We start from the raw sequence: 23,647 nt of genomic DNA, 5'->3' as shown, positions 1-23,647 counted from the left end.
GCATGCTCTGTTGGTTTTAAATCAGGTGACTGATCTGGCCATTGAAGAACATATCATTTCTTTACCTTGAGGTTGCTTCTGTCTGATCAGTTTAACAGCATTCGGCTGAATATGATCAGAGAGTATCATCATCAGTTAACACCAATGATCTAGTTCCACCATCAGCCATACACAACCATGCCATAACACTGCCTCCACCACGTTTGACAGATAGTGTGGTGTCTCTCTCTCCTTCTCCATACTTTTTCCTTCTCCCATCATCCTGGTACAAGTGTACCTTTGTTTCATCAGTCCAAAGATTTTATTTTCAGAACTGTGCAGACTCTTTTAAATGGTTTCTGGCAAAGTCTAATCTGGCCTCATTGTTCTTAACATAATTTGTAGTTTTCGCCTGGTTGTAATCCCGTCATTGACATTGAGTGTGTTCTTGACTTGGTTAGATGTTGTGAAGCTATTATTCCTAACCATCAAAATAATTCTGTCATTATGGTTTTTGAAGTGTTTTTGTAAGCCGAGTTGGACACTGGATTCATTCAGGAACCAGATTATTGATTTTTCTCTGATAGGTTTTATTTGGAAAAGAGACTTTACCTGGACATGAAGCTGCCCATTAGGTAAACTGTCCAGTTACATTCAAATCTCTGAAAAAGGGGGACTGTGTATAAAAATCATACAAATTAAAGGCAAAAGAAATAACTTCAGTGACATATTGTTTGATCTGCACAGAGGCAAAACCACAAAAATACTGACTCTAAGAACACACAGAAGAAACTGTTTTTCTAAACACTCGAATAGCTAAAAATGACCAGAATATTTGAGTGAACAAAATTAAAAAAATTTGATCCAAGGACCCACAAAGAAACAAAACAGAAACATTTATTTATTTCCGTATCAAAAGGTTCACATATTAGTACCAAAAATGTAAACTGGTCCAGCAGTGGGACTATGAAGATTTCGTGCTGACACCGAGTTGCCTACATTATTAGAACATTACATTATTATCAATTTGCCATAAACATTTCTATAAGCTTCAACAGACCATTGCAGATATTAGAAACGCTCACAAAAGCAAACCTTCAGCCACACTGTTTCAGGCACTGGAGTCCAAAAGAATTTTGTATGTGTGACCAGTGCATGAAATATTGACGAGCAGGACAGCCACACTGTAGCAGACCTCTCCCTGAACTCTGTTTTCTCTGCAGGCATGTTCACCAACATTTGAGGCTGGCAGTGGCCCTGCTCTGCCAGCCCAGTCATTAGCTTCTCCACAGCATGCTCCCAAAGCTGTTCTGCTAATGGATGCCAAGTAAAGCCAATCCCTCCAGCACACCCTTAAAGAACTTACACTCCACTACAGCCACGCAACAGTGGATTGCGCCATTGCCAATGTAGCCATTTGGATCATTACAGATACAAGTTCAATTCATTAACATCATTTCCCCAATTTTATTACAAACACAATAGTTAATTTCAAACATTACGTAGAAAACACTTACCAATATTTCTTGAGTGCTTAAATAGCGGTAATGTTAATCAATGAACATTTAACAACTATGATACATACAGTTCGTGTTACTTGTGGAAGAGGAGGCCGCGTTAGTTGCTGCAATTTAAACATTTTACATGCCTGCCTTTTATTTTCTGGCACGCTGTCTACAGATTGGGTGAGATTAAGAGCTACACTGTAGTGTCCCTATTGCTCCAGACACCATTTGAACTGTCTGACGACCGGCACAGCCTCACTCTTCACCGTCGCACACATAGTTAACAGTACTGCATTCAGTAACTATAAATAGGATAATTTGTTAAGACTTACGTCACATACAACGTAATTACAACTAGAAAATCTCCAAGTATCCCTACAGGTGACAGCTTACATATATTATCACAGTAAATACGGTTCTATTCAAAACCTTCACAGAAATCCACAGTACACCAGTATTTTCAAGGTATAAAAATAAGTTACAAATCTGGATAAATATTTTACACAAAACAGCTATAAAATGATGCTGTGTTATCTGACAAGCTTGCACAAAAACAGGTTTTTTGTTGCCGTTTTTTACACTACTTGGAGTTAATATGTTTGGTGCTTGTTTAAAAAAAACAACAACATTCATTTCATTTCATTTTCTGTTAAACACAAAGGTTTTAAAAATTTTCAGTCCCATTTGACATCACACTTGGCTACAACAATCATTTTATATACAAAGCTGGAGAGGGAAAAGGAGAACTGCAGAAAAGCCTGTTTCCTTTTATCGCCATGTCACTCCCCCCATTCAGCAGAGACGGATGAAGAGCGTCCCATACAGGAACTTCAACTTAAGTATCAAGTCCAAAGATGACTCCTTACAGGCTGAGCACAAAGACAGGAGAGAAACAGAGATGGAGACTCGAGTTTTTAATCTGCCAGCAAAGAGATTTCAGTAAGAAAAAACTGGATCCATCCTCGGTGTTCAGACACTGAGCTGACTTCTTTACATTAAGAGCTTTTAGTGCATTTTTTTTTCTTTTTTGGATGTACTTCACTACTGCGGTCAATTAATGGAATAATAAACAAAGTCCAAATAAGAGCTAATGTTTGAATGAGGCTAACAATTGCCAAAGGCTGTGGCTTCAAAATGGCCTGTTTCTCAGTTAACTGGCTTCATGCTACACAGGAACTGCCGAGCTGTGGGCGATAAGTAATCCTCTGTAATGATATTTCACTACAGGGAAGTCACAGCCACGGGTAGCAACACTGCAGACGCACGAACATTATCGTCAGTGCATCATTTGATCTACGTCACAGCGGGAAGAAAAAAAAAAAATTTCAACTGCATATGCAGTTGAAATGTAACAGCCGAGGTGGCGAGCAAGAATGAGGCAGCAGTTCTGTCTTATCTGCATACACGCACCAACACCACGGTGAACTTCAAAAACCATGCACTCATCTTCACACAAGAGTCTGATGTGACTTTAATGATTCACACATCTATGTTTTAAGCGTGTCTTGAGACTTTTTGCACGTCACTGAAAACATTGTTGCTGCTGCAAATTTCCACAAAGCTCCCACTTTAAATACTTCACTAAAATAATTCGTATAAACTGTGTGTGTGTGTGTGTGTGTGTGTGTGTGTGTGTGTGTGTGTGTGTGTGTGTGTGTGTGTGTGTGTATTAATGATGCTGTAGTAAGTAAACTACATAAAATATATTGTTATCCAGTTGCTCCTTTAAGTCCTGTACCGTTCGTTTGTAGCTCAGGTTCACATTAATAGCCTATTCAAATTACTTGTGTACCTGCTGTAATTGATTAACATGACTACTAGTTGGCTTTGAACCAACATACATGCCTTTGTATATAGTAGAGAGTGTCTAAAATCCATTTTTTAAAATGATTTTATTTATACTTCACAAATACCTCGATGTTGAACATGTTCAGCTTACCTGCGCTTCAGACGCTTTTGAGGAAGTGCTCTGAAAAGAAAGAAACATTTTTAGGACATCCCACAGAGTAGAGTCTGTTCATCTGCACGCAGCGTTTTTAGTGGGAGAAACGTTGTAGATAGAAAACACTACATCCAGATGAACACAATCAACTTTTTGGGGTATCCTTACCTGGATGATTTAGCATGCATCAAGACACTTTTTCAAGAGAATCTTTTTTTTTTTGCTATTCGTGTGCTTGAGCTGATTTCAGGCGGAAATCACGGAAGCACTGCCACTATGACGGTCTTTTATTCCATCTCATATACATGAACAGGAGTCCAAACACATAATATCTGCTGCCATAAGCAGCAGCTACCACATTTGTTTTGGGATTTCATGCACGAGGACAACCTTGACATAAATTGGCTAGGTGCTGACGGTTATATTCAACTATGAAACCAGAGTCCAGCAGCAGCCTCTGCAGTTACTGAGCCTTCACCTCTAATTAAAATCAGCCAGCCTGTGTGCTGATTAGCACACTTGTGTGCCATATATCTCTGGTAAGATGACTACTTTGTTATTTTAGGCACATTGTTCCTCTTTCAGGATTCATTTTCAGACTTTTATGGGGTGCCATAAAGTTACCCTTGTTTTCTCATGTCAGTGACGAGTGCAAGTCTAGAAGAGCTGTGCAGGATTCAAATAATATCATAGCTAATGTTTAGTGGTGTGTGGTGCACTTGAAGACAGAAAACGTGGTCCACTGAGTTGCATTTGCACAACAGCAGGAAATTACTTTTTCCTGTATTAAAACTGTATTGTGACAAGTTCCATTTTTATTAAAAATAAAAATAAATTTTAAAAAAACTGAGTCATGTGGAGAGCAACACTAACAACTTATTATTCATTTTATGAATTTATCAGTTGCTCAGTAAAATGCAATCTGCATATATGCAAGTAACAGAAAAATGCATCTGTACTTTAACCAAAAGCTGACCTCTCTGACCGGCCTGCACAACAGATAATGTTTTTCGCCTTACAAGGAACACAAAACGTGTTTTCTCTGTACCAGGTTGTTGAATCCAATCTGCTAAAATCATGAGTTGGTGCCACCTGCTGGAAGAATGGTAAAGCACATGGACACAAACAACCTGACAGACCTACTTGCAGAAATTCTCACATACACATAGCTGTGCAGGCAAAAACCTTAAACACACAAGCGTCATTTTAATTAGGTAATATTTACCCATGTATTTGACTGCAGTAAAACACCGATCTGCAGCACTGTGCCATTGTGCATTCAGACATGCATGCATGCAAACAAAAAGGCCACTGGCATTGTCACACACTCACCGATAGATGTTGGGATCTAATAGCATGGCTGTGTCCTGTGGCAACTGGGATAAGTGCACCACTTTAGTCTTCAGCTGAGATCGCTCTGTTTCATTCACCCACACGTCGGGCAGTCTGCGAGACAGCACACACATGCAGAAAGAGGACATGTGGTCAGGTTTCAAGGTTACAAGACGAAGATGAGGATACCGAGGACGGAGTGGGAGTAGGGTCGAACGGAGCAGGGTGGGAAAGATGTAGCCTCAGTGAGTCAAATGAACACGTTAACACCTATCTCTGAAGACTAGGTATGTTTCTATAAGTAACCAAATCACAGAAACAGACATACATGCACAAGTGACCAGACTAGCACACACAAAGGGTGGAAAAAGTGTACCTTCCTCTCATTTACATGATCAGATCGTATGTGTCAGTGATTTCTTTTGCAAATTTTACTACAAAATGGAAAAACTGGCTTAGAAGTACAACGAGAACAGACTGATTATATTCCCCCTTAAAATTCAATTAGAGAGTGTGTTATATTAAATGCTTAACTGAGCAGTAGCACCTTACTGCACCCACAGTATGGGAGTGTGCCGAGTAATGGCGTGGCAAGTTGAGGTGCAAAAGAAAGAAACAAAGAGCTTAGCAAGTCTGCTGCGCTTCCCCTCCTTCCTACAGCCCCCACCTCCCCGTCTCCACCCCCAGCGTTCCCCCGTCACTATGTGCGTCATCACAGGAGCCCCCAGAGACACGCGCGCACGCACACACACACACACACACACACACACACACACACACACACACACACACACACACACACACACACACACACACACACACACAGCAGGCGGCTGCTAGGCAAGCATGCAGTCACCAAGCCAAATCAGTCATTCACATGCCTAGTCAGCCCATTCAGCATTATGGTGTGCAGGTATCGCTTCAGATGTTGCAGAGTTGAAGGTAGAGGTGAAGAATTAAAGAGAGAAAATATAATGCAAAACTGACAAATGAAGGACAGGAAACTATGGAAGGAGGGAAAGCAAAGTGAAGTGGCAGTGGAGGCGGGGATGGCACACATTAAAGTAAAATGATTCACTTCAGTGGTTGCAAAAACCCTTTTATGGTATGTTTAAGTGCCTGGAAGGTGCTGCTAGCTGCATAATGTATATATATGCTTTTGCTCAAGTGTGTGGTTGCAAAGGACTACAAAATACCCCAAATCATGCAAAAACATAGCTTGCTCATGCAAATGCTGTTCCAATCATTGTTAGATAAGGGCATATGCTGTCTGTTTGGTTGTTGTTGGTTTTTAAGTTTGAAAAAAGTAAAGAAGTGTGATGCTAAGTTGTTTTCCTTTTTGATTCTGCAGTGCACAAAGTCCCTCTATCCCCTTTAATGGTGGGGAGAGAAGAAAGAGGAAGCTGAGAAGAGGCAGAGACACGACAAGAAACAGCCCCCTTCAAAGCAGCTTTACCGTTTGGATTACTCTTGAGTTAGTGTCGTTCTCCAAAGCAAACCTCAAATGACAGAGGTGGACCTGCGGAGTGTTAAAAATGCAGTAAACACCCGTGTGTGTGTGCTCGTACTTACACATGTAAACATCTCACAGCAAGTGCGCTGTGGTACTGATGACTTATTATATCCTTGTGTCTGGGAAATGCATAAGAAGGCTGCACTGGGGGGAGTGGGGGCAGCATGTTGCATGTGTCGAAAATACACACACACAAACACTCCCAAAGTGCTCATATCATTCACAAACACACGTGCACATTTTCAAAGCCCTAAAAGATCGAAAAACCCCATTCAGTCACATAAACCAAATAAAGACAAATGGATTTGTTTTATTTTCCAGAGGAGAATTGGGAAGGTTATTTGCCTCGCGTCTTTATGAGCCAGAAATGTATATTGTGCGGGAGGCCCTCTGTTGAGAAAGCTACTGGGGAACGCCTGCCAGAGTGAAGCTGGTCTTCAACCCTGAATTGATGGCTGGCTCCAGGCCTTGAAGCTCCCAGTGGTGACAGAAGCAAAAGGTTTATCATAAACCACTAAAGAGTATAATCAGATTGGTAAAATATTAAATGGCTTTATATGAAGTGTCCTGATAAACTACAAAGGACAGGAGGCTCAGAAAGCCGGTTCATTGACTATAAAACTCACTGCAGCCTAAAGAGAGGCTACACCCCATCGGCACCCGAACTTCCTATTACGATTTTACACCACAATACTTTAGGAATGGCTCTATTTAAAATACAATATACTTTTATATATTCTTAAAAACGAATTTAAACTTCTGAAATTCTGAGATTTTAGATGCGTTTTGTCTTCCCAGAGATCACGTTACTCCTTGCTTAGTCAGGTTTACACCACAGATTCAAACTCAAGACCTAGTTGGTAAAAATAGCAACAGTGCTAACCAAAATCAGTTTAACAATTAAAAAAAAAAAAAAAAATGTAATCAACATGATAAATGCTCAAAGAAAAACCTCCTCCTTCACTCTATTATGTTTACTTCCAAGGAGTCAAGTCACACCTACTCTACTCTCAGCCAGGAAAAACCCATTCATAGTAAATAGAGCATAGGTTACATCAAATGGACATTCACACTAATTTTTCCTAAAATAAAAATAAATTTATTCTCTTTTTTTTTTTTTTTTTTTTTTTTAAGAGGAGAGGGGGGGCTTACATACATGTCTACAACAGACAGAATGCGTGGAAGGAAGTGGATGTTCTTGACACGGTCTTTTTCTTCCTATCAGATCAAATTAGCAGCTCTTCTTGAGTTTCACAAGCAAACTTAGAAATAGCAGTGATGCAGGTTTATGCATTTATTCTTTTGCCTCGTGTCAAAATTTATGGTGCAGAAGTAACTGGTCAGAGACCCACCAGACAATCCCCCCGGTGCGCTTTCAAAATGTAGTCAGACATCATAGATCAAAGCTACATTGATCTTTAGTACATTTAGAGACAATTCTGCATGCTTACTCTTGCAAACTTGTGACAAAGTTCCCCGGGGCTACTGAAAACAGAGCAGGGGAAAAAAAAGAAAATCTAATTTTACACTTTTTTTTCTTTTCTACACAGTGAATACCCCCCCCCCCTTTTTTTTTCTTCCTTTTTATAAAACTGTTTCTGCTTAAGTGACTAGAATAAATATTAAAGGTGCTTCTTTTGGAAACTGTTGCTTTGTTAGATCTCCACTAGCTTGTATGGCAGCTGCCTAAAAGTAAACAAAGCAATAAAAAAAAAATTATAATTTGGGGAAAAAAAACATAAACATTTAAGAGATAAATCCATGTTGGGAAATATAAGCTCAGTCTAGTTTTTTCATAACTATGTGCAGGAAAGATTCGGTGGCTGGAGGTGTTCATTGTCAGTGACTGTGTATTCTAGTGTTAGTTATTCAAAAGCAATCAACAGCGTGCAGGGGAATCCACTCACCCATCCATCAAAGATTAGACTCCAATTATGGTTCTCTCGCTCTCTCTCCCAGCCCTCCCATCCCCCTTTTCCTCCTCAGTGAACTGCTGGTAAATCTCAGTTCATAATGGCTCATGTTAATCAGTTACTCATTAATCCAAATGGAGTTAATGAGTGTCAGTCACACAGTGAATGGTTAGCTTGAGCATTAATAAACATGACTTCCCACATTCACACAGCTAATCATTGACTCAGTGGCTGAGAAACATATGCGCACACATGCACATTGCAGCCTATATGCTTACATTCTTCCTTATCCTTAGGGTATTATACCAAATTACACATTTAGAGCCGCCTCAGATGTGTGTAGGACAAATGATGATGGAGTGACTTTCGACACTTTGTCTGCTTTATCATCATTTACAGTTCCTCACAAACTAGGCAGTGTGTGCTGTGACTTTTTTAAACGTATTCTACATATGATTTTCATCCTATAAGTGATGTCATCACTTACAGTCTAATTCCTTGCACTATCCCACAGATGTGATAACATGTTTTTCACTCATTGTTGAGTGTTTCTCATTTCGGGCTGATCTGCTGCTCTTTTCTCTCTACCAGGTTTCTTTTGGTCTATTAGTCTGTATTTCATATTACCTTAGTGTCAAAACTCCCCCCGAGACCCACAATGAGCCTGTCAGTGGAAAAGATATCAGGCACCTCCGTCAGTTCACTTTGTTTTAACCTCATTGTCACTCCCATGGAAACACTTTGCGCCTTTTCTGACTTCCAACTTGTCTTCTCTTCCAGTTTGTAGCTGGGAGAAAGCATACTTCGTTCTTACAACATCCTCACCACTTTCTCCACTTCTCCTCAAGGTAAATATGCTTTCTTAAAAAGAGAAATAAGGCCAGACTGATTTAAAATTATTCTGAACTCACAAACATATGTGTGGCGGTAAGACTACAGTGGTCAGTGTGAAAGTCTAATAAATCCAAGGGTAGTTTTTCATGAGCTTTCATTTCTTGTGCAGGGTAAGAACATTTCTATGCATGTATTAGTGAACGAGGCCGAATGAGATCAAGTGTTCTTTTCTTACTTCTCTTGCTAGTTAACGAGACCTGGCACAGGTTCTTGGCTATGGATGAAAAGCTTCTTGTCTGAAATCATAGATTTATTGTTTTACAAACCGGTAAATGTGCCCCGAAAATCAATGTAAACTAAAAAATGTGCCCCTGTAAGAAGAAAGCCTGACAGACTAAAGAACTTTATCCAACAAGAACTTAATAGAAAAGACAGCCTAGCAAATGTCGTACAAGCAAACTTAGTTCAGTCCCCTGGTCAACTTTCATCTGTTTAGAGGTACTCAAGCCACCCTCACAACCACACGGCTTAAGACATTACTGTAACCCCCCTCCGTAATGGGATAATTATCCATATTAATGACCCAAGCACTCCTCTGGCCCAAGGCAAATGTATGACTCAGTACTACCACTGCCTTCTTCTGCATGAACCAAGGCGTCTCATTCTTGCCTTCCATCTTTCTGTTAAATCCCCTCCCTATCATTCATTCCCTCTGATTTCATTCTGCCTCTTCCTCACATTTCTCACTCCCACAGCCATTTTGCTCCCACTCCTATTTCTCACTTTCCTCCTATCTCTGTCCCTCCTATTCTTTTCCTCATCTATTCTGCCTGCATCTGTCTTTGGGGTCTCAGCATCAATCTCAATCTTTGTCTCTCTGTTTGGAATTAATTTGAGAAATGTTTCCTAATCACCAAACTTCATCTCTCTCTTCCTTTCCCCACTCCCTTATTATTTCTCCCCACATTAGATTAAACTCCCACATGCATGGAAAGCAGAAGGCTGTAGAGGTGGATCGGAGATGGGAAAAGGAAAGAAGAGGAGGATGGACTGCAGAAACCTCAGAGAATAAAGATTTTGCTACAGTCTGTTCACTGGAAGCTTTTAGCAGACAGCTGAATTTGCAAACTCGTGCCAGCACTCCAGTCTTTGCCAGGTCCCTTTGTTTTCAAACTATTTCTTTGCCACCACTGACCTTGTTCTCGCTCCCCTTCCTTCTCTGTTTCTAGTTCTTTCCCGCTTATCTCTCGTCATCCTTGTTCTCTTTCTCAGTCGGCTCTCTGATCATTTTCAGATGCCTTTCAGTCAAAACCTTTAATAGGAGTGTGGGAGAGTTGGGAGTTTGGTTGGATCTACCCGTGAGCAAAAGCCCTACTGATAATCACAGAGTTCTGTGAAGCTCTCTCTTTTTGCTTCCAATGTTCACCTCCAGTGGACTGAGCCCAGGAAGGCTAAGCTGGCAAAAGGCATTTAAACGGGTGATGACTGTGCAGAACGGTCCAAGTCTCAGTGGGCTTAGTACAAGTTTATCCATTCATTCAGCCAAGTAAGGAAGATTTATAACAAGCCCCGACATGAAGGAAGCCCAGATCGCTGCATGTGCAGCTGGATGACACATACTCGTACAAACTGCTACAGCTCAAAGAGGTAAATTTTGTACAAGTGGTTCAGTCTTTGGATTGTTACAGATGTGGAGGTTTGTACAAGAGGTGTTGAGCTGCCTTGTTGTACACTGGTTACATTTACATATTATGGCTTACGAATATTAGTATAAATTATTATTATTGTGTGGCCATGGCTGAGGTGCTGCAAACCTGCCCTTGGACAAGACACCAAATCAGGTGGTAGGTGAACACCTTGCATGGCTGCGCTGCCACCATTAGTGTGCAAGTGTGCGAATGAGAAACAAGGATAAATGGGACTATATCAGTGCAGACCATTACCCCCAAGCACCTTGTAACTTGAGTTTTGCAAGGTCCTATAGAAATAAAGTATATTACTTTTTAACATTCCACATTAATTATTAACAAATGTCAGAGTGCACGTCTTCTCCTTCTCAGTGGGGTTAAACTAGTGAATAAGTTCATCTCGTAGTCAGACCCAGAAGTATTTGCACGACAAGGTTACTACAACAACTTAAAGACTGTAAGTGTCAGGTTCAGTTTCAGTTCAAAACCCAAGATGGTTCATACAGACGCCCCTGAAGCATGAATAGTCTCACAATTTAGAAGTCAGAGGAGGCCTGCAAAACATCTTTAAAACATGCTGGCACTTATTTTTTGGCTTATACACAGTCTATCAAAAACAAGCATCCCATTTCAAAAGGATATATTTTTGAAAGTAATGGACATAGAAGCCTGCAGTAAATTTTAAAATACATATCTAAATATAAAGCTTACAAAATGTGTCTCCCTCCAGACTCGTGGCATATATCCATACGATAGTCAAACCCATCCCTGGAGACACTGCAGTCGTTATACTACATACTGGCAACCACATGAAATTCACAAATCCCTCCTTTCTAACGGTGTGTGTTTCGATCATTGCCAGTGAACAGCTAAGGAACTAAAGCACTATGAAATCGAAAGCTTACACCCTGTATATTATTTAATATAAGGCAAATGCTCATGCAGATCTATAATAACATGTAGGAAAAGTTTTACTCACATGTCCTCAGGTGTCCAATGCAGAAGAACCTTGACCTTGCCAGACCCCTCTTTCCTTTTGGCTAGCACCTACACAGACAATCATGGGAGGAAAAAAAACAAAACAAAACATTAAGCTGGCTTCAGCAAGGAAGATTCAGAACAAAGTATTTACACAGGCATATAATTTAACCCAAATGGCTGTTAACCTTTACATTTCAAGCCCCTTTTGTTGCTTTACATGTGCACAGACGTATCAGGTTTAATCTGTATTGCAGCATTCTCTCGCATCTGTGGAGAAAAGGCTTCAAAGATGTGTCTTATTTCTGGCTTCATCTCTCTAATGAATAATACGGTTACATGCTTCAAACATCCTACCAAGTGATTCAGTGCTCATTTTGCTTGTTAGTGTAATCATCAGCCGGTCTTAATAATGCATGTGAGAGCTCAGTGAGATTTCTATTTTCAGGGTGATCTATGCCCCGCAACACACTGCAAGACCAAGAAACTAATTCACACAGAAGATAAAGCACATGAGACATTACCATCGTCACAAAGTCACTGCTCCTGTTGCGGTTTATGTCACAACCGAAAGCTTCAACACGTTAGGCAGGAATGCGTTTAGCGGAGACCAACTCCTACAGAGGAATGTTTGCATCACAAACCTGTGTTCATTTTTGCTTTGGTTTCTGGTTTCAATACAAACCTTTTGCACAGCCACTGCAGCTACAAACTTCAAGGCTTTTCTTCTTTGAAAATACAGTTGAGACTATACAAGACTTCCTCCCTATCTAGCCCTTTTCATGCATAGCATTTCATCTTTCATGCTGTGTTGGTTTATAGTAAAACTGGTGTGGAATTCACAAATATTGTCAGTAGGGAAAAGAAAAGCAAGAAAAATAACCAGGAGAGGCAAAAATAGCCACAGATATAACCTCTTGCGTCAATTGCCTTTTTTTGAGGGGGTCTGTTTTTAGGATTGTGAATGAGCTCACATGTGAAGAACTTCTCTTACGCACATGAATTTTTGAGATTATATTTGTGACTCCAGGGACTAGCTCTGGCATTGATGGAAACTGGTTTGAGGACAGGAAGGAGCAGGCTCCACTGAGACAAGACACAGAGACAGAGGCAAGACTCGCTCTCCTCCTCTTACAACGGCTCCTGCATTTCACAAAATGCAGGATTTTTGTGTTTTAAGTAGCTTCAATCTGTTTTATTTATCTGAGATCCCACTAACCTCAATGATAAACAGATACAGCTAATTGATGGATAATCTGACAAATTATGTATTTTCATCTTCCTCCACCTTTGTGGTGTTTGGCAAACGTTTTGAGGAAAGCAAGGAGGACACAAACATGACCTGTAATAAACTGATTAACTTTAAAATACGCAAAACAAAAAAATGAAACAAGGACTATTTAGGCTAGGTTAGGTGAGATTAATTTTGTTGTTTCTGGACTTGTGCCTTAACATTTGTCTGCTAGACGCTTTGCAAACAGCAGCCAAGTTGGCAGATCAACCATGTTCCCTTTGTCTGCAATACAGTGTGCAGACACACAAGTCTTGACAAACACAAGGAGGGATATCAAAGCACCTAAAACAGGGTGATTGATTAATAGCTTGGGGAATTAAAAGAGTTACTTACCATCTGATCGTATCTCGATACACTGCCCGTGATAACAGGCAGTTCTAAATGGTATCACAGTGATACAGTGTGATACACTGAAATGTGACATACAGTGATATAAATCAGGAAGTCTGCAAATGTCACAGCTGCAAACAGCTGTGAGATAACTGCCAGTTTAAGTCACTTTCAAATATTCATTATTATTCACAAAGCACTGGTTTTGGAGTTTGCTAGTCTTCCCTGTACCAGCGGGGGTCCCTCCTCCCAAAAACTTACATGAAAGGTTAAGTCCCGATCTAAAATTAACCGCAGGTGTGGCTGTGAGAGCATGTGGTTATCTGTCGCTCTGCGTTTTGTCTCTGTTGGACTGCTGACCGGTTCAGAATGTGACAGCTGGGACAGGCTCCAGCCACCCCAATGACCCCACGTAGTTAGCAGTTTCTGACAATTCAAATTAGAGGAAAAAGTCTGGAGCACCTGTTTATATATTATAGGAGAAAGTGATACAGTACATTTCCCTACCAATATTATATCTCACTCAAGCAAAAACAAACAATCAAAACAGACTTGCACCTCTTTGCTAACTGGATTCTACTTAAAATGCTCTCAGATGTGCCTCTTCCAACTTTCTAACTTAGTCCCCAGAAGATGTAAAAACTCCTTTCAGACTATTAGTCACATCTCATAAATAAGCACTGTATCTCATTTGTTCTTGCTTATCTCCCTCTTCCTTTATCTGCTAGCTCTCCAGCTTCGTCAGTTCACATGGAGAGGAACAGTTTCTCAGAGACAACAGCAGGGCTTGTATACGAGAATCAAACTCCTGTGCTAGCTGGAGTGAGCCCTACTTGAGTGTCTTAAGCCCCGCGGGTAAGACTCAGTGCACTAACCAGCTGCTTTACTGCTTTTTTATTTAAAAATGCATAGCTGCTAACTTATGCCCTCAGGCACCTTGTAGCACCAGGTTAATAATCACAAGCCAAGCCTACACTTGAAAGGGCCATGAACATGTATGTAAAGAAGTGGGCTTGTGTTTAAGCAGCATGAAGTGATTTGTGAGCTGAGTGGTCTGATGATGATGGTCTGTGCTTTAAGGGACAGATCTTAATCCTCTATAAACCCAGGGGAGGACGGTAAGAGAGGGGGAAGTAAAAGAATGGGAGGGAGAGAGAGCAGGAGGACTTAGGGAGTGAACAGCAGATATTAATGTGGCTCCAAAACAAAGCAGTGAAAACTGCAGGAATCCAGCTGGGGGAGGACAGGCCTGCTAAAACTGGGTGCCTGTCTAGTGTCATGGGGTCAAGCTGTGGATGACGCAGATTGGTGCAATAACAAAAATATCCCATCATAAACATGACTGAGTTGCTCCAACAGGTCAGCAGACCCATTGGCCAAGCTCCACAGAACCCCCCACGGCTTTGCTCGATCTCCCCAGGCCTGGGAGGGTCCACTGGGGCCAGGGGTCTAACTCAGCATCGCAGCCCGTCACCACAATCCTTCAGAGATTACAGAGAAAGAAAATCTATGCCCAACTGGCAAGATCTCCTTCCGATTCCATGACCCTAACCTTCACTTAACCCCTGTTCCCTGTCCTCACTCTCCAAGTCTGTTTCTCTCCATTTGTTACTCTCCCTCCCTTGACTGGTTCTTCCTCCTTCTGACTCCGTGTCCAAATAGTTACCTCTCTTAACCTCTTCCCAAGCTTTATCTTCAATTTTTCCCCTCCCTGTCTTTAAATTCTTGGCTGCTGCAGCTGACCGGTTGAGGTTTATAGAGGCAATGCAAAGGAGAAAAGATCTGAACAGGAGTCCTGTAAAAATACTCCTCAGCTGCACCCACTTTATGCATCAATTATTTACTTAAAAAAAAACAGAAAAAGAAACAAAAAAAAATCTAACAGATAATGAAGGGCTGGGTGTTGCTATAGCTGACATGCAAGCATTAAAGAGGTACAGTGAATACAAAAAGTGTAAACACCCCTGTCAGTAATCAAAAGGTACATCAAGAAAGTATTAGTTTAGGGGTGTACACACTAATGTGCACCCAACTGGCCAGATTTGTTTGTTTTTCCTTTGAACTGTACCGCTTACATATTTGTGATTTATTGTGTGCTCATTTACCGTACTAACATCACAAAAAATTACACTGGATGAATCATTGTTGTCATCACTGAGACAACTGCAAATGTGTTGTACAAAATACCCTTTTTAATACCGAAACAAACATTTTAACAAAACCGGGCTCTGTTTTTAAACGACCCTTTTACTCCTGTGTGTTTTTCATGGTGGTTAAAACCCTTTTCATAAAGGCTGGTTTTATTTTGAGGCTAAAGGGGAGACGTTTTGTTTCCCCGTTTCTGATCAGCCAGTGGTGATGCTCTACAACAACGCTTTTAAGAATTGTTATATCTTTTTGGGAAAATGTCAAATGGAAATATTTGATAACTAGAGTGGTACAGGCCGGTAAAATAGAATAGATTTCTGCCTGGAGATAACAAGTGTAAACAGAATTACTGACACTGGCAGGAAAACTGCTGCTTTACAAATGTAAAGAGAGACTGTGCCGAGAAAGGAGTGGGACTGTGTGTGTTTCATGTACACCATGTGAACAAAAGAGGATTAGGCAGCAGATGATCCTTACTCCCCCCCCCTCAATCTTTTTGAAGAACACCACATCACTCAATCTGAACTGGAGTCAGAGTGCTCCCTGGTGGAAATGCATTAGAATAGCAGCTACAGTTAAGTTTTCTTAACAGAAAATCCATTTATCTAAGGAATTTTTGTCAGAAAAAAAGATTTTTTCTTCCTATGAGAGCTCACATGTGGCTCCAGTTTAAGGTGAAAAAGGCACTTTACCACACATTAATAATGTATTCTGCACAAGGCTCAAAATGGGGAAAGCTGCACACATAAAACACACCAATTGTCTTTCCTGTGAAGCCCGATTTAGAGAAAAACAACATCAGGCCTTGGGCTGTTGCTACAGGTTCAATTCAAGTGCAAAGAGGAAAAAAATCTGCAATCCTTGGAGGATTTCAATTGATGGCTCTTTCATGTCCTGTCTTATTTATATAGATATTTTTTAATTTTATATATATATATATATAAAAAAATGTGGGATGTACAAAAAGTAACATTACAGTGCCATAAATTTACAAACGAGCAGCTTTATTGGTGTCCCTGAAGGGAAGACGAAAGATTTAGATGACGCTGAAGACAAAGTCAGCTTCAAATTTTATTGCTCATTATGATGATGAAGGTCTAAACCATCTTTGGTTTCTTATGTGTTCTTTCGGATAAATGACTTTGGGAAAGTTCAGCTGTGTTTCCTGAAAATATTCTTTATCTTATTTGATCTTGGTGCTCTGACACACAAGCTTTCCAACCTTGTTTTCTTATTTACTGCATTATAGAGTAAAAGATTTTTTGGTTTATCAAATCATTAGAAATGGCAGCAAAAAGCTCAAATTTCTATAAAATTATGTAACCAACTCAATACCTTAACTGTACATTGATCAGCTGTACATTTGCACTCATTCACAAAGGGCCTATTTTGAGCCAAGAGAAATCAAGTCCTGTTCCAATTATATAAGAAATAGACTTTTAACATACACAAGTAGCGAGAACCCAGAGACCAATTAGTAAGGGTGTATAACTTGTAACACGTTACTGTAATCCCATTACTTTTTTCAAGTAACGAGTAAAGTAAAGGATTACTATTGCAAAAACGGTAATTAGATTACCGTTACTTTCCCGTAGGAACGCTGCGTTACTGCGTTACTAAGACCGTGATTTTTTTGCGAGAATGTCTCATGACAATGATGTAAGCGAGTGCGACGTTCGTGACAACAGCTGTGTGCAGATCAACAGTGGATAATATATCGAGTGCGGGAGAGAGTATGAGCGTGCAGCGTTTAAAGCGTGGAAGTACTGACCTTACTTTGAGTTTGATTCCATAAAAAGTGACAAAAACATTAGTGTCCGTTGTGCGTGGGAAGAAAACTTCTTTTTACAGCGAAAAAAAAACCCTAAACTTCCAAGCAAGCACCGAGTGCGCTATGACGCAATGGGAAATTCACAGAGAAACTCGCGGATTCTTCAACTGACCGCGGCACACCTGCACCAGGGTAAACCTCCGCCTACTGCAGTCCTGCTTTACAGGTGAAAATAGAGCAACAGGACCGCTAGTCTTTTACTTTATTTATTTTCTGCTGTGTTTTACTGGCATCTATTTGAAAGAGTGAGTGTAAACACAAAAAAAAATTTATTTTATGTGCTGGAATGTGCAGAAAATTTCTTCCAGTCAGAGAATGTTGCATATAATTAAATTTTTGCTTGATGCATAAAGTTAAAAGATTAAAACGAATAAAACGAGATTTTAAAAAGACATTTTTCCATTTGATTACATTTTGTATGATGGATTATGCAGAAAAAGTAGAATTGGGCTGAAAGATCTATCGCTTTATCACCTCTTCAGGTTGTAAATTGTGTTTTTAAAAAGTAACTAAGTAATATATACTTTTGAAAATAAGTAATCAGTAAAGTAACAGGATTACTTTTTGGGGGAAGTAATCAGTAATTAGTTACTGATTACTTTTTTCAAGTAACTTGACCAACACTGATCTAAAGTAGCAACTTCCAAGACACAAAAAATGAACTCTGAAAGGCCAAAAACTGCAGTACCTCTAACGGCCAAATGCAAGTCAATCCCCAAAGCAAAACTATGTGCAAACGCACAGCTAAAAAAACGTGAAAAAGCACATTTACTTTGTTCTCCATGTGTCGTTTCTCCCTTCACAACAACTGAGTGACTTTTACTTTATTTTTAATGTATCATCCGAGAGTTATACTGATAGGTCTGAAAATGAAGTCCGTCTCTGCTTTGACTGCCAGGCGTATGGACAAAGGCCTTAATTCTGCCAATTCAAGGCTGTGAACTGGACCTCTAAACCATCTCACATATGACCATGACAGCCACCAGGCTTTTTCATTCTCATACAAATAGCTGATGAGCAAATGTCAGACATACAAATTTGCATCTGAAATCAAAAAAGCTATTCTTATTGCCTTTGTTTGCCATTACCATTTTTGTGCTGTTAGTGATTTTTAAACCATTTTTAATGGCTTTATTTTCCAAATAATGCAGCCTGCAGTGTGCCCAAAAAGTGTGTTTCAATCTGGTGAATGAATTCTGGTTAATAGTCTTAGCACTAACATTTTTAAGACATCAGGATATTTTGAGGAATTCAGTTTAACTGTAAATAATTTTTTTATTTTACATAAGTAAAGAGTGTTTTAGATATGACCAAAGGGAGCCAAAATTGTTTCTGGTCTAACTTTAAAACAAACTTAATATTTTACATGTATTTCCCTTTCTGCGTGTTTGATTTAATCTCTCTACTCTTCCAGTCTTTAACAAACACAGCAAGAGGCCAATTAAAGCTGGACATGAAGAAGAGGAAAGCATAAAAAAGGAGAAAGCCTGCTCTCTCTGAACCGCCCCCTCCCCCGTTGTGTGTACACCCATTAAAATGGAAAAAGACACTAGAAAAACTACAAGACATTCAGTCAAGCACATACCGTACTGTGAAAGACAACACTGTGGCCATTGCCCACACTTTCAATGTGGGTGGCGAGGTTGAGGCAGATGGCTCTGTGCCGAATGGCATCCATGGTCTGGGCATCAAAGAAGTCATGGGGTCTCGCTGGAGGGTGGGGGGTGGGGGGAGGGGAGGCAGAAAACAGGAGTAAAGTCAAAGTCCCAAACATGTACACACACGTTTATATAAAACCATTTGTCCAATTTTGGGCCCCCCAATCATCTCACAGCTGAAAAATACTAATCTTTTGTAACAACAGCTCCCATACAAGTTAAACAAATGACAGCTCTCAATTGAAAGCTGCATGAAACTGGAAAAATTTGCATTTCCTGCGAAAATGCAGTGTGAACACTTTACAGCACTCACACAATAGATGACTGTTTTAGTTTCTCTGAATAACTGTGACACAATTCAGTAGAAAGAAAACTCTGACCTCTTAACATCTGAAGTTGTCATCATCGTGTTTTCTAAAATACTTACACAGCGCTCTGCAGTCTTTGAAAGGAAAAACATTATTATGAAAAAAATCACCAGAAGTATACATTTAGGAGAAAGGAAATTTTCATACCTTTACTTGATTTGACAACCAAACAAGGAAAATATGGCAATTATTAACTATTACACAACTTTGGAGTTTGTAACTGTATTTTTTTTTCCCTCAGCTAAACCATAAACGCTTAGAAACCACTGCCACGTATGACTCACGACCAGCGAACGTATGCGTAGGTGACTATCAGCAGAAAGTGTGAACGGCAGAATATTACCTTCGACTGCATTAGAATACAGGTCAAATGTCTCAGTTCAGATTTGGATTTTCTTAATTCATATTATTGCAATCTAGTTGCCATTTAAGAAAAGTATGTTTTATATATTAATAGTTGGTAATAATGGCAAGTATACACAATTTACAAATTGACTGGAATATGCAAAACTCCTGACAAAAGACTCTTAAAGACTCAATATTTCTTGGTGGATGGGTGGTTTACTACTGCACAAATCACATCTGTATCCAAGGTTACAAAACTGAAAATGTTGTACATGTGTTGTTAAACTACCTCTTGTTTAGAGAATTAAGACAAACAGAGGTGTAGAAATTAAAAATAATACCTGCATAATGCATAAACAGGCCATTTAAGGCAAAACCTGCAATGAAGTAGTGATCTGTACCTGTCCAAGCATTGAGAAACTACACTTTTACATGAAACACTTCCTACTGAAATGCAGCACTTTGCCATGTGGAAAGTGTGTCTGTCTAGCTGGCAGCAGTTCCTGTTTGTGTTGGTGTTTGTGTGTGTGGTCCAGCTCTCACTTTTCCAACAAAGACATGTGGGAGTTTAGAAGCAAAACAAGCACAGCGCGACCTCAAAAATGTGCTCAGGTTGTAATCCTTTTCAACACAGAAAGGAGAGAAAAGCACAATGAGAAGCATTTTGGAATAAGATCGGTGCGTGCGCCTGTAAGGTACGTACGTAAGGAGCACCTGCGTTTGTTCCTGAGCTTCTTCCTTTTGTTGAGTCCGGCCTTAGAAGGGGAGTCCTCCTTGAGTTTGGCCTGACCAGACATTCTCGAGGAGTTCTGCTGACTGAAGTGACTGGGTACGTGACGAGCCAGTCCACCTTGAGAAGCAAAACTAGCATTGCAGCCACCAACTACACACTGCAACAGAGAAGCAGAAACAAGAAAAACACATGGCCCTGTCAGGATATTACCCATACTATGAAGGATAATGAGACAATGAAGAGAAGAGCGGGACATTAAGTCTTAGTTTATTTATGGTTTTACCTTGAAGGGCTTATCCCCACTGTGGGTCAGCATGTGTCTCTGGAGCCAGCTCTGACTGGTGGATGGCGTGTTATACACCTTGCAACCCTTCCACAGACACACAAAAACCTGAGGAACACAGACAGGCAAGCATGACAAAATAAAAAGAGATTACAGAGAGAAAAAAATAGTTCATAACAGAATATTGAACAGAGGATAAAGACTCCTGAAGAAAGGCCTTTTTAAGATCATGTGTGAAATGATCTAAACCTAACTTTCCCTGTTATCTAAAGACCAACGTTATTATAGTTAACTAAAACTAAACGAAAATTAGATGTAAGAAACATTTTAGTTCAACGAGACAAAAAATAACATCAGCCTTTTAAGGCTGGGGTTTAAAACTACACTTTCAAATTAAAACAAACACACGACTGGGAACTTGGAAAATGACCTAAAAGTAATATGAAAACATAGAGAAAATATCATTAGTATTTGTTAGTTTGATAAAAAAGGTTATTACAACTTGCCTGACGTCTGCAGTGTGAGTCAACTGCTTTAAAATAAGTTCGATTTTTCTATTGCAACACCTTTGTTGATTTTCCTAAATCTTGCCTCTGACATATGCCCTCCATACATAAAAAACAATTACAAAGACTAAAACTAACATCGAAACTAATAAACTAATAAAAACTAAAGATTTTCAAACAGTAAAAGCTAAACTAAAACAAGAAAATCCACTCTGGAAAGCAACTGACACTAAACTAAACTAAAGTCAAAATGAAATAAAAGTAAAAACGAATTACAAAATATAAAACTTTCAATAACCTTTTCTCAAATTCCGCCAACAGATGGAAGATGTCAGTATGACTTGTGAAACTGCATGAACGTTACATTAATTGATTTATGGGATATAGAAAAAAAGTAATTTTGTTACAAAAGTGACAACAAAAGTTTAATTTACTTTGCTTACAAAAAAAGGATCCAGTGTTTGGTGAAAAAGCAGTTTAACATTCACTTTAATCAGATTATAGGCACATAGGGTGCTTTATGAGTGTGCAGTGGCATACTGGATGTCACTAGAAATTAGTAAGAAAATGAATTATGCAGTTCACTTTAACAAAAGAAGGATTCAGATGACCTTTATTTTAGATTTGCCAGGGTGTTGAAGCGATGAAGTGAAAATGGCCAACTATAAATTTAAATTAAAGTCATCCAATTACAGAAAATTGCTCTACTGTGATTTGGCTCTCTTCACAGTCAGTGTTGAGCTAGAGCAAAAAGGGGCACTAGTGTACTAGGCTACAAAACTTTTCAGTCTACTGACCCCTCCTCTCTGCCCATCCACATGAATCCCCCTGATGTGCTCTGCCAGATCAGGACTAGAGTTGAAGCACTCTGGACAGAGGTCCCAGCAACACTGGTAAGCCATCGACTTGTTTCCAGAGCGGCTGGCACTACCCTGTCCATTCATCATGGCAGGGGTGGAGCGCCCGCTGGATACTAGGCTCTCCATCTCCATCAAGGTACTGCTGATACTGAGCAAGAGGAGAGGGCAAGGAGGAATTCAGTGTCACAGTTATAAAACAAAGATGGCTTTGCACAGCCAAAAAGAACAGGTGCTGATATTAAATACTTGCTATGCTTGAAAGCCTTCGGGCTGAAAGGGATTTTCCATGCATGCCACAAACACTCATGACAAATCAACTTTATGAGTGCGGTACACATAGCTTCTTAGCATAGTATTACAAATTTGCTGTGCTTCCATCAAAGGGCTCACAGTCAGCAGTGTTCTCGCAAAACAAATAATAATAATAATAATAATAATAATAATGGATTGGATTTATATAGCGCTTTTCAAGGCACCCAAAGCGCTTTACAATACCACTATTCATTCACTCTCACATTCATAGGTTTAAAATAAGGTTTAAAATTTCAAGTGGCTACAATTTGATTAGTTCAGCATTAACAACCTTTTATTAGATACATCCCCACACTTCACACTGGTCTGAAAGGCCACTGAAAAGTTGTTTTTCCCATCCAGCTGCTGGGGGTTAAAGGCCCTCTGTGCTTACCTTTAAATGTGAGATTTAAACTTTAACACTAAAAACAGACAACTTTATAAAACAAAGACTGGATTGCCATCCTGCACTCGTTCAGTCACTACTTGGGTGGGTGGGTACTACAACAGAACCTACTACAAGAGTTATTCCGCAGACCAACCTGTCCTCTGAGTCCATACGGCTCAAGGGTTCACCATCCGAGGATGATATCTCCACACTCGCCCGCCTCTTGTCACCCATCTCCCCACCACCAGCGCTGGCTTTATCTCCATCTTCGCTGACAGTTTTGCTTTTCTCGCTGTCTGTCCCCGAACTCCGGCTATCCTCCCCCGTCTCCTCCTTAGCATCTTTTATCGTGCTATCGCCGGTAGGTTCGCTGTGACCGTCTCCCGGGCTCTGCTGTGATTCCGTTACTGGCTCTGGCTCTCCGGGAGCGTTTGTCACCTCCTTGTCGCCCAAAGAAACACCATCGTCTGACACCACCTCGCTCGCGGCCTTGTCTGAATCTGCAGCGGGCTTCTCCTCGCCAACCTCCGCCTCCACCGCTTCCATTTTCGGCTCTAGGCTACCGTCTGGCTGTTCCGTTTCCGGTTCGGTAGGGCCATTTTCCTTCTCCTCGCCATTGCCGTTGTTTGTGGCCGCCGTCGGTACGTCTTTCTCGTCGCTTAGCGCGGGTGCTTCTTCTGAAGCCGCAGAAGCCATTTCGGCGGCGGACATAGCCGGGAATACTTTCGGTATTAAAATTTACTCATGCCACCGTCAAAAGCTTCTCTGCAGAAAGAGGGCTGGCTAAATTCAGTCCGCTCCCTGATTGGACGGAGACGGCACGAGGTGGCGAAACTATGACGTAGTATTTAAAGTTTCCTCGTGTTTCCGAAAGCACATGGTTTTCCTTTTTAATAAAAACTGGAGTATTAGTATTAAAGCTTATAAG

General features: G+C 40.3%; 1 protein-coding gene across 1 annotated transcript; it reads right to left on the bottom strand.

Moving 5' to 3' along the window:
- Positions 1-858: 858 nt before the first annotated feature.
- On the bottom strand, positions 859-23,535 carry LOC120729980 (zinc finger protein aebp2-like). Its single transcript, XM_040026032.1, has 9 exons — positions 22,874-23,535; positions 21,978-22,188; positions 20,675-20,782; positions 20,362-20,548; positions 18,873-18,997; positions 11,686-11,753; positions 4,759-4,872; positions 3,424-3,453; positions 859-2,353 (listed from the first exon to the last, which is right to left on the bottom strand). Exons 1-9 carry the CDS (start codon positions 23,428-23,430, stop codon positions 2,347-2,349), a joined length of 1,407 nt encoding a protein of 468 aa, XP_039881966.1. The 5' UTR covers positions 23,431-23,535; the 3' UTR covers positions 859-2,346.
- Positions 23,536-23,647: the final 112 nt, after the last annotated feature.

Source organism: Simochromis diagramma, unplaced genomic scaffold (assembly GCF_900408965.1).
Source record: "Simochromis diagramma unplaced genomic scaffold, fSimDia1.1 OVJJ01000293.1, whole genome shotgun sequence".
Taxonomy (NCBI): Eukaryota; Metazoa; Chordata; class Actinopteri; order Cichliformes; family Cichlidae; genus Simochromis; species Simochromis diagramma.
Note: the sequence above shows the minus strand (reverse complement) of the source record. Positions and strands in the feature narration are given on the sequence as shown.